This window comes from Lontra canadensis, unplaced genomic scaffold, assembly GCF_010015895.1.
Source record: "Lontra canadensis isolate GAN:19392208 unplaced genomic scaffold, GSC_riverotter_1.0 scaffold11, whole genome shotgun sequence".
Taxonomy (NCBI): domain Eukaryota; kingdom Metazoa; phylum Chordata; class Mammalia; order Carnivora; family Mustelidae; genus Lontra; species Lontra canadensis.
Window position 1 is genome coordinate 11862999 of NW_022631005.1, and position 12027 is coordinate 11875025.

The following is a 12027-nucleotide window of genomic DNA, read 5'->3' on the forward strand; positions in this document are numbered from 1 at the left end:
ACACTGGATTTTACTATCAGCAACACAGGCTTGTGGGTTCTAATGCTTTTCCAGCATGATGGTATATTACAGTCTATACATATCTACAAAATAGCTTATTAGTAAAAGCCTCAGCAATTTCCTCATCTCCAGTAGCCATCTGGTCTGCAAAGCCCACTGTTTTCATATCTGAGTAATGCTGTCTCTATCATTATCTTTTGTTTCCTCCCTGTCATTTCCTATAAACCTCTCAAATCCTTAGTGTTGGGTTTTGGGTATTCTTTCTACTCTTTTCATGGTCAGATTTTCTGATGTCTCAATGAATTCACCTCTTTAGTGCTTCTTTACTGATTTTTATAACAATTTCTGATAACTCTATTGCACAAAACACAGTTCATTCTAATGTGTCTACTTTTAAATAAATTTGTCTCCTTCATTATAGCGGATGAAGAGATAGAATAAATTTGGGTTCAAAACCTTAATGTCAACAGTAAAAATAATGGTTAACTTCTACAAGAAAACTATAAAACAATTTCAAGATCAAAAATTCTGGAAATCAGGTTTTCAAGCCTTTTTTTTATTAGAAAACTTAAATTATTACCTTTTTTTAAAGGGAGGAGCCAATATCCACTTTTGAATTTTCTCAAACAAATAATAATAAAGGATAGCAAACTAGGATAAGAGAACACATTAGAAGGCAGCTTTCTACTTCATACAACTTCTAGTTACCTTTTCCTATCCATTCACCTCTTTCTGGTCAGCAGCAAGAACAAAAAAAATCCATTTATTTTTGCCTTTTTGGGTTTTCCAAGATGAGCGTCATTTACCTGAATACAAACAAAAGCTAGGGGAAACGACTTTTGTGTTGGCATAGACCAAGTAAGTACATGTCTCACGAACCAGGAAACCCTGCCTTCTATGGCTTCTTTTGTGGTTTAGAGTCCAATGGTTATAAAACCAACTGAAAGTCAAACAAAATTCAAAATGACACAGATCGACAACAAATAACGGAAACATATGGAATCCCCTTGCTTGTTCTTTTTTTCTAATAGACAAATCCCTAGCATTCTGTAAATAAAATTATAAATACTAAAGAAATGATGACAATTTCACAACAGGGAAAGGATCATTTCTTATCATAATAAATATTTTGGTACAAATTTTAAAAAAAGTAGAAAAGTTTAGTACCTTGGGGTACTTTTTTCTAATAAAACCATACCTGCTTCAGAACTTGTTTGATTATAGCTGCTAACAATGCTGTTTGGTATCACTGGAGTGGAGGACGTTGAAATTCTTGACTGAGGTGGATTGGGATGTAATGAATTTCCTAAAGCCATGCCCGACTGACTGAGCATCCCACAGTTCCCGCTAGCCTGAATCTGATTTATTAAACCTGCAAGATGGTGGTTTGGGACTGGACTGTTACTGTGAACAAAGTTAGTGTTTGCATTGTGGCAGTGCACGGCTTCCCCTCTCAAAGGTATGGTCTGTGTCAGTGAATTCTGAAGAGCACTGGAGTTCATATTGGGATCTGTAAAATGCAGCTGGTTAGCAGAGCAAGGCAAAGCAGTATTTGAGCCCCCACAACCCGGGGTACTATTGCTACTCAAGTGAGAGCTTTGACAACTCATAGACTGTAGTAACTGAGACATTGAACTGATGGGAAAGGAACCCTGACCCTGCTTTCTTAGCAAGTCGGGTCCAGGTTTAGGAACTGCAGAACTATCCATTTGAGACTGTCTGAGCAAACTCAACACTGTGGTAGGTGGCTGTTTTCTTTTCCGCAATGAGTCTTTTTGCTGAGACATCAGCTTATCTCTTAGTGCTGCTCGACCACTTTGCCCTTCTCCTGTCGGGAGAAGCATGTTGGCAGTAGGAGGGAACATGGTGTTTAAAGTGCTATGTCCTTCAGTGTTGCCACTGCCAGCAACAGCTCCAGAATTGCTACTGCTGCTACAGTTGTTACCAGCAAGTTTGTTTTGATTTGCTAGCTGTGCTTTGGCTGCTGCTGAGAGTAAACTACTTGCTGGAAAGGAGGCAGCATTGTGCTGGTTCAAGATCTGATTTAAAGGCATTCCCAGCAAACCAGGCTGACTCTTTACAGAACCACTTCCTGCAGATGCAGTAGGAAAAGCTGCACTGCTTGGGGTATTTAGTACATTACTCATTCCAGCAATTAATGGGTTAGGGATATCCTTGTACTGATGATGTCCATCGGACTTGGTAGAAGGGCTTGATGGCATTGATGGCCTTGGGGACCCTATCGTTGACCTTGGTGACCTGGGTGGAACCTTAATACCACTACAAGTGGCCTGGGGTCCTAGAGGTGGCATCATGAAATTTCCGTGATCTGATGATGTGGAAGATGAGCGTGATCTTTGGGGCGATGCCTCAATCCTTCCAATTCCAGTCCCCATCATGTGCACTGGGGATGTCACTGGAGAAGGGGACAGGGAGGTTGAAGCTGAATGCTGAACTCTTTGTATGTGACTCCCATGATTCATATGACCAGGTTTTACGGTTGGCAAAGGGAGATTACTTGGCAAAGGAACAACAGCAGGAGGCATGCTTACATTCATCACAGGTACCTGAGAGTGGACATTTGAATGGAAACTAGTTGGATTAATGATAACAGGGTTCTGATTCACTGGTTTACTAGGAATAGGGTCAAGAATGCCAAGTGGATCTTTCTCGGATGTTAATGGCTTTTTCTGAAGAGCACAAGAAGGTGGAGGAGGGGGAGGTGGGCCTTGGGGTGGTTTGTGGTGGAACATTGCTCGTGGTATTTCCATATTAGTTGAAAAATTACACATTGGTTTTTTCATTACTGGACTCTTTGTAGTCAAGGTTGGGGAAAGAGGTATATTAGTCCTTCCAGCCATTGCACAGGATGACTGTACAGGAGAACCATGTAGCATTACCGATGGTGGAGAAAGAGGAGTCCTACTCAAGTGAATAGGACTAGAATTGGGAGCTCCATGAAAACCAGGATTACTTCTTGTGAAAACATCTGGGCTTCCTAGTGGGTCAGTCCTTGGAGAGATTGAGCCATCTCCATATATCTGGGAACCTGACGATGCTGGGCTGGGTAGGCCTCCATGGCTGCCACGGAATGGAGATTTCTGTCCGTGTTCACTGCTGCCCAATCTCTGCCGGGGGTAGACAGGGTGGAGTTCTTGTTGCTGGCTTCCAGGCAATTCTTGTACATATAGCCTTCCCATGGCATTTGATGATCCAATCATTAACTTGAAAGGATTCTTACATTCAGGCATTACAGAATTTGTAATTCCTTCATGCGACTTATTTCTTACTGATCTTGGAGTTGCTGCCCGTGAAGGTACTACTGGAGTTGCATCTGATGTGAAAGACAAACAAAAATTCTGTTAGTGGTCTCAGTTCTTTTATGTTGGCATGGGTGGAGGGAAGGAAAGGAGGAACTGAGGAAGGGAAGGCATCTGGAATAGAAATTTGCAAACAGAAGCTGTGACTCTATGCAATTAAAAAAAAAAGTTCTGGGCTCTACAGTAAACTTCGATGGAAAAAACACACATTATTCTCTCTCAGTTGACCAAAAGTTCTCAATAACTGGTCATTATGTTTGTTTACTTTTTATCAGTTAAGAAAGGATGGGGATTTGAATCAGTATATACTCATATTATCCATTCTAATATTTATAATGTGAAAAATCAAGATTGACAGCCCCTATGGAAATGGTGATGTTACTATCTTGTCGGATTTGAATTTTTTAAGAACATGGTTACAATAGAAAATTATAATCTGGGGTGCCTGAGTGGCTCAGTCATTAAGTGACTGCCTTTGGCTCAGGTCATGGTTCCAGGGTCCTGGGATCGAGTCCTGCATCAGGCTCCCCGCTCAGTGGGGAGTCTGCTTCTCCCTCTCTCACTCATCATGCTTATGTTCCCTCTCTCACTATCTCTCTCTCTGTGTCAAATAAATACAAAAAAAAAAAAAAGAAAGAAAAAGAAAATTATAATCTGTATGGCATATTTTCTTGTAATTTAAATACACTGCTTTTTTTTTTTTTAAAGATTTTATTCATTTTTTTGACAGACAGAGATCACAAGTAGGCAGAGAGGCAGGCAGAGAGAGAGAGGGAAGCAGGCTCCCTGCTGAGCAGAGAGCCCGATGCGGGACTCGATCCCAGGACCCTGAGACCATGACCTGAGCCGAAAGCAGCGGCTTAACCCACTGAGCCACCCAGGCGCACCTAAATACACTGCTTTTTAAAAATATTTAAATTCGATTAGCCAACATACAGTCCACTGGTTTTTGGTGTAGTATTTAGTGATTCATTAGTTGTGTATTGCATTGCTATTTTCACCAGAAAATTTGTTACCTTATGCATCTTTCTGTTACCTTACTAAAACTTGCTCAGGACAGCAAAGAAAACTCTTCCTTATCTCAACATTCTCACTGTGAGAGCAAAAGAGCCTTAACTTTCGTGAATTAAGTGAATGGGATTTTGAATCTTTTAAAATGGGAATGATAACAAACAACAGCTAAGTGCAGTGATAGTGCAATCATGTTTAGCTTCTTCGAGTCTGTAGCAATATTGTAACAAAATTGTAACAAATCTAGAATATTGCAATTCCTTTGCCCTTGATAAGCCATTATTGTAAAAACAGCCTTAGGTAACAACCAACTTAGGTAAAAGACTGTGATTCTTTTATTAGGACAGAATTCCTATGCAAAATTTACTCAGAATGCTAAAATCTTCACTACTGGGTTCCAACTGAGTATTCTCTTTTTATAGCAAGCATTGCTCCCTCCCTGGCTTCTTGGAATCCCTTCAGTTCTTTTGGAGATTGGACAGAATATAGGCAACAAAAGCAAGTCTGCTCATCATACAGAATTTTCATTCTATCATGTCAGAATTCTAGGTTTAAGTTTTTTAGCCCCTGAGGATGTTTAACAATTTACAAAGTTGTGCCTTCTAAAACAGATGGCAAATAAAATCAGCTTCATATGCCAATTCCCATCAACTGGTGGTGGCTGCTTAGTGAGCTATGTCAAAAGGATGTTGCGCCCTGGCTGGGCTCTGTGAGAAAATGTCAGTGAGTCCATTAAGGCACAGGTGATGAAAGTGGTACTATTTATACTATATATTGGCTACCCCAATTCTGAGGCTAGCAATATATTAGCAAGTATACTTGGGTTCACTTGGAATCAGAGGTATATTTACTTAAATGGACAATCACAGACTTAAGATAAATATAGTTCTCCTACCTGCTAGACAGTATACAGGTAAAATTATATCATTACAATTTTTTAAAAGATTTTATTTATTTATTTATTTGACAGAGAGAGAGAGAGAGAGAGAGAGAAAGATCGAGATCACAGGTAGGCAGAGAGAGAGAGAGAGAGAGAGAGAGAGAGAAGCAGGCTCCCTGCTGAGCAAAGAGCTTGATCCCAGGACCCTGAGATCATGACCTGAGCTGAAGGTAGAGGCTTAACCCACTAAGCCACCCAGGTGCCCCTCATACAATTTCTAAGACAGTGGTTCTCAACCTGAGGTATACAGAAGTCTAGGTAGGTTGCATTAAAGAAATAAGAGAATGAAGTGAATATATATTCTTCTTGGAAAAGTAGGCTTTCTGTTTCTGGCATGGTAAAGATTATTTGATAGAGTGGTTTCTGCACATAATATATGAAAAGTTGAGAACCAATGATACAAGAGAATTGCAGAAGATAAACCCAACTGAACTTATTTTCTTGTTAAAGACAGAACTTTAAAGTTTATAGTTAAAGAAGTAATATATGGAAAATATTTGGGGCATTGCACCTAGCATCTAGTGAGAGCACAGTTGTCTATATTAACATCATTAGCATTATTATGTGATGAACTGTATCCTTATTAGTAACAGAACCACTGAGTTATGTCTTTTTTTGGTTATTTCTATAATTACGTACAGTTCAATGTTTAAAAATACAGACACTGGCATTCTTATATTCAACAGAATTTAGAAAACAGCTGTGGTTTAGAAAGGATTTCTCCCATACCTGGGGAAAAATAGTTATCATCTTTAAAATGATAGGAATACTGAATAAACAAACAAAAGTCATGCTGATGTTGTGTTATACTTAGCAACTGAAGTATTACAAGAGTTGGCAAACGGAAATGCTGGGCACTCATCAAGTGCTTTCAATAGAAGACCTTTCAAAATAAGAGACAGAAACTAAATATATCCTCATATATGTAAAATGAAGAGGAGTGAAAAGTACTACTTGAGTCTCCTTAACTTTTATTTAAATACCAACCCTATAATACAGTTGAATATTAGGAAATTAAAATAAATGCTATGTCTGAAGCTAGTAAAAGGATAGCGATTAATCCAATAAAGCATATGATTTTAAAAGGGGATGGAGATATACCTCTTATACCTATACTGGTTAAAGATTTACCTTTAATTTCAATAATGAAACTTGTATGTATAGGGTATGACAAAGGACCTAGATCAAGATTCTGCTAGGGTCATTAAAAAAGTGACAAGGGAGACTTTGTAGAAAGAGGTAAAATTGATATAATGTGATATAAGAATGGTAGCAGATATATGCAAGGTAATATGCAAAACGAAAACATAGTTTTATCAAGGTGGCAAGATAATGATAAATTTCAGATAATTTATTACTATTAAATATGTCTTTAAATTGTTGCAATATCTTTGAATTTTAAAAAATGTAGCTCATTAAAAGAAAAAGAAAAATTCCCTAAAAATTTTTTTTTTTTTACATACCTTAGTGGAGAAATTTTTCTGATCATTCCTGTTAAATTTCAAAGTTTGGAATGTTATTGAAGAAGAGTTCTCTGTTAATAACTGCCAAATTTGTCTCTTCTTGCTCTCTTCACATGAGTTCTAAGTGTGACTCTAATTACCTGTATGATGTCACAACTGCTCCTTTTTGTATCTAAAGTTGGTAGTAATTTAGCCTCAACTTACCTATGCAAATTTAATCTTTCACTCAATTCAGATTAGTTTCCACATCATCTCTTAATTATGCTATACTCATACTGAATAAGAATTTTCTTATTCCCCTCAGATGTCCAAATCTTACTATTTTCCGGGGCTGGTTCAAATCTGAGGTCTACCATAAAACCTCCTCTGATCATTACAAGTTATACTCATTATTCCTATTTTTCAGAACTCTGAGAACAGAATCGCTTATTCTTCATAAACAAATGCTTTGGTGCTCAGCCATATTTTATCTTGAATTATTACTCAACTGTTAAGTTGACTGTAATATTTTGGAGGGAGCTCACATCCTAATTCACACAAAAAGTTTCTGGGTCTCAAAGTATTTTTTACATCTTAAATGTAAAAAATTATATACATATTTTTTACAGATTACAGATTAGTTAAAAGGGAAAATTTACCACAAATTACAGATTAGTTATAAAGGGAAAAGTTACCTTAACAATGGAGAAATTGGATATACATAACTTTACCAAGCACTCAAGCTTAATGTCATCAACATGGGATAAATTGATATTCTGTATCTCCTAATGATATAACATCACCCATGCAATATTCCACTAAACTGTGTTTAACCTGAGTATAAATAAATATGAAGAAATAATCAGGCAAATCCAAACTGAGGAATATCTGTAAAGTTGAATTAGATTCTTCAAAAATAGATTTTAGAAGACTGGGGAATTGGTGCAGATTAAAGAAGTATAACAGTTTAGTGCAGTTGTATGATCTTTGATTGCACCCTGGGTTTAAGAATTGAAGAAATTATTAGGACAATTAGAATTTATTAGGACCACTGAGATAATTAGATATTATTAGGACAACTACTTTCTAATCATATCCACTGTATATTATTATTATTATTTTATTTTTAAAGACCTTATTTATTTGACAGAGACAGAGACAATGAGAAAGAGAACACAAGCAGGGGGAGTTGGAGAGGGAGAAGCAGACTTCCCACTGAGCAGAGAGCCCGATACAGGGCTAGATCTGAGGACCCTGGGATTATGACCTGAATTGAAGGCAGATGCTGAACAACTGAGCCACCCAGGCAACCCTATATACTGCTTTTTAGATAGTAAGTGCTAAATTTTGAATATGATAATTAGATTGTGATTTCTATAGGTGAACATCAATGTGTGCTGACGTATTTAGGGATGAACTGTCATAATATTTGCAACTTTTGCCACAAAATGTTAATTGTCAAAGCTAAATGAAGGGTACTTGGGTGCTCAGTGAACTGTTATGTAATTTTTCTGTAGCTTTGAAATTTTTAAAAAATAAAAGCGTGTGTAGTGTGTGTGTGTGCGTGTGTGTGTGTGGTGGAGGTATGAAAAGTTCTTGATCAGGTAATTTCTCTTAGTAGGTGTTCAAGAAATAGCTACTAAGTGTCTGAAAGAATAACACTGGGGGCACCTGCATGGCTCAGTCAGTTAAGCATCTGCCTTTAGCTCAGGTCATGACCCCAGGACTCTGGGAATGAGCCCTACTTGCTGCTCAGCAGGGAGTCTGCTTCTCCCTCAGTCCCCCTCCCCGCCCCCCCCATGCGTGTGCACACATAATCTCTCTTTCAAATAAATAAATAAAATCTTAAAAAAAAAAGAATAACGCTGTTAGCTCTGGACAATATTGCTGGTTCTGTTTGAGGACTTGATACCACACATCCAAACCAACTCTAGGAGAAATGTTACATTTGTTTCCTAAAAATCAATGATACTTTTTCATTTGTTAGCTCAGCTCTGTATACTTGCATAGCATTTGTATGTGTTAATTGGTGTTTATTCTGCTCAGTTAACTCAATGATTTAAATAGGAAACCTGGGGAGATAACTTCATAGGAATTTTTCAGACTAATTTGCTATTTGTCAAAAAATGATAAAACACACAACTTTAAAAGCATTCTGTGTGTTTTAAAAAGGGGACTCAGAAAATGTTTGGCTAAGTGATTTCCAGTGATTCCTCAGGAGAGAAGATGGGGAGAAAAATTTCTAAACCTTTCACCACATTACATACTTGTTCCTCCCCCAGGACTGGTGAGCACCAGAGAAGGATGTGGGGCTTCCATGCTTTTGTGAAGTGTGGCCACTGCAATGATTTTTCTTTTATGTATGCATAGCTTTGTGACATCTTCATCTGCTTTAACATCTTCTGCAGTTCTCTGTTTCACAGCAGCTCCAGGATCAAAATTAAACACCTGGAAAAAAAAATTCTCTGTTTAGAATATGTCTGTGAAAACATTAAATTAAAAAAAATTCTCTTGTTATAAGAAAAGTTTTGCATAGATTAAACCATAAATTTGAATAAAACCAACTCAAGTTTTTAAATTTAAGAAAACAACCTTATATATAGTATAATAAATACTTCTGATAAACTCTTGTATTTTACTGACAAAGTAAATAATGAAAATAAGACAATCAAATCAAGATAAATGTATGGAAAGTTATAATACCCGATAATGTTTGCAATTTTAGATACTTCCCAATGTTATAACAGTACAAAAACAGATTACGGTACATTTAAAAACCTCTAAGAACTGACATTTCTACATGCTTACTTTTTCTTTGGCTTTATTTTATTACTGTATTAATATTACTTTTTCATGGATTTAAAACATCTATTTCTCTATTTTTTTAAAAAAAATCTTATTACTTATTGTGTATATACTTATAGGCTGTTTCAAATGCTTTTTTGGGGGTGAATGTGGTGACACAAATAAAAGGAAAAGCTGTCCATTAAACTTTAGTTCTAAGATTAGCACATAATAGATATTCAGAACACAGTGACCTGTTTCTATGCTATTCTAAAATATTTTATTATTTAAAATAACTGTATTTTTTACCTTGCAAAGGACTAAAACAGTTTTACTTTTGGCTCAGAGGGTTCAGCCTTGTGATTTTAGATATATTTGTGGCAGATTTATCAACACCAGCGCAAAAAAATCATAACGTAGATTGAATAGTTATAGTAGGGGGAAAATGCACTATTAAACAATAAGCATGTGTATAGCTCAAATAAAAAGGTGCTAAAGAGATTCTGATGAAATACTTAATATGAATATAGGTTTGTCACTTTTGAACATGACCAGGACTTAAATATTTCCTACAATTTTAAGCATTCCAGAACATATGCAAGGCATCTAATTAGATAAAGACTTTAAAGTGCATATATGATTGGAGAAGTAATATAAAAATGAAATGCCACATGAGAAAAACAAATATATGAAACACCTAAAAAAATACAGCACTGCCAATAGATCTATTGTGAAATGGTTACCTTGGGAAGAATAAGAGGACATTCCAAGCCACACTTGCATGTTCCGTCAGTAAGCAGGTATGTTTTAACCTGCTCCAAGCAAGATAACAAAGACCCACTGGGACTGTAAAAATAGTTTAAAAAAACATCAGGAAATAATTCTGACTGCACATATCATATGAAAAAAGGCATAATTTATAGTCTTACTGTCCTTTACAAGATAACATTTTCCTACTAAGGAAAAAACATTTGCTTTGTCAATATTATGTTATCTACTAAATTATAGCCTTTAACACTATCATTCTTTCTTTTAACCAAACTATTTCTCAGAAAAATAGAGATTTTCATAGAAAATTAAGTAAAAGTATTTTGAAAACCAAGAGTGCACTAAGGATGAAAAAAAAAATGCTATTTTTAAAGAAGTACAGAAGCATGCAAGAAGGACCAAGAAAACTACATGAAAGTAACCATTATTTTAAACTAGAAAATCTACCTTTAAAGCTGATTGAGGAAAGACTGAAATTTAGGAACATGTTGGAAGTCAAACCAGAAAGTGACTAAATCTATAAAAGTTGGAGCTAATAAGTTTTTCCCTTCAGTTTTGGAGTCTAGAGCTATATTGCCCCAATGTAAAAACAGAGTTTCCTTTTTTCCCCAATCCATGTTTTTCTTTGAAGATAGACAAGTGTGGCCCAACTCAAATTGTACTGAAGAACTAAACCAGACTGTCAAGTAAAGAGGAGCCATGCAGGCCTTCTGGTTGGTAATTGGGGTAGTGCTCTCAATGTTAGTACTCTGTGGGTCAAAAAGTCAGTTTAATACATGAATACCGATCAAGTTTAAGTCTACAGATTAGATACTAATTCAGATGATAGGATAAGTCTTTGATTTTTATTTACAATGAAGGTCAGTTTAAAATGGGCTATTTGTACCTTAGGACTTATACTATTAATATGTTGATTTTATAACTTAAATGCATATTATGCTTGAAAATTATCATATATTTTTCATTCAAGAATATCTTTTATTTATGACTATTCCTTCACTTTAGCCTTCTGATTAAATTTATCCAGAAATGATACTCGTCATTTTATATACAAAGCATTACTCTACTGGGGACAGACTGCCTATACAAAAACAGAGGTAATAGTTTTAGATCTATAAATAAACCAGATTTAAAATGTAATTCATTTTTATGGACAATCATATAAGTGACTTACGAATATAGAAAATTTCAATTAAAATCTTCCACATTGTTGACTCATTCATTTGTTTAGACTAACAATTTTTTTCAGATGATATATAAAAAGTAATTCCCGTATTACAGACTTGAGTTCCACCCTAGCGGTAGGGGCAACCAGATGACTTTGAAGGTCTGGTAATTTTGATAAAACAAGATTACCAATTAGTTGTCATATGAAGAATTAATGAATTTTGTGAAAAGAAACTGCCTAGCATTTTACAGTTAAAGAAAGTGTACAGACTGAATCCTAGAGGAATTTAACTGTAAAATTAAACCCAAAGACAAAAATTCCTGAATTCCATTAGAGTACTCTACTCTAGACACTTTAAAAACATTTCCTCTCAATCAGTCAGTTGAGTTCTTTCCTTCAGCTGTAGCTCTTTAATTAACTTTTGGGAGTAATAATTAATGTAAAAAATAGTTACAAGTTTTAACGGCACAGATAAAGCTCAAAAGATTGGAGGTAGGTGGGAAATTTAATGTGCAGCCTCGGTGTTACCCTCAGGCAGGAGCAGCTGGAGACTAACCTAAAAATTACAAGCAAACTGCATGTTGAGAAGGGAGC

The 12027-nt window shown here is 36.0% G+C and overlaps 1 protein-coding gene across 6 annotated transcripts in view; it reads right to left on the reverse strand.

Moving 5' to 3' along the window:
• Positions 1-12027, reverse strand: part of MBD5 (methyl-CpG binding domain protein 5) — a 178788-nt gene that overhangs the window by 41742 nt on the left and 125019 nt on the right. For 5 of the 6 annotated variants that reach the window (XM_032856105.1, XM_032856102.1, XM_032856103.1 and 2 more), the window contains 3 exons: positions 10241-10343; positions 8981-9161; positions 1199-3334 (listed from right to left, as the gene is read on the reverse strand). In XM_032856105.1, coding sequence (XP_032711996.1) covers positions 1199-3334; positions 8981-9161; positions 10241-10343 — 2420 coding nt within the window. The remainder of the gene's footprint in view (positions 1-1198; positions 3335-8980; positions 9162-10240; positions 10344-12027) is intronic. The other variant, XM_032856106.1, reaches the window with a different exon arrangement.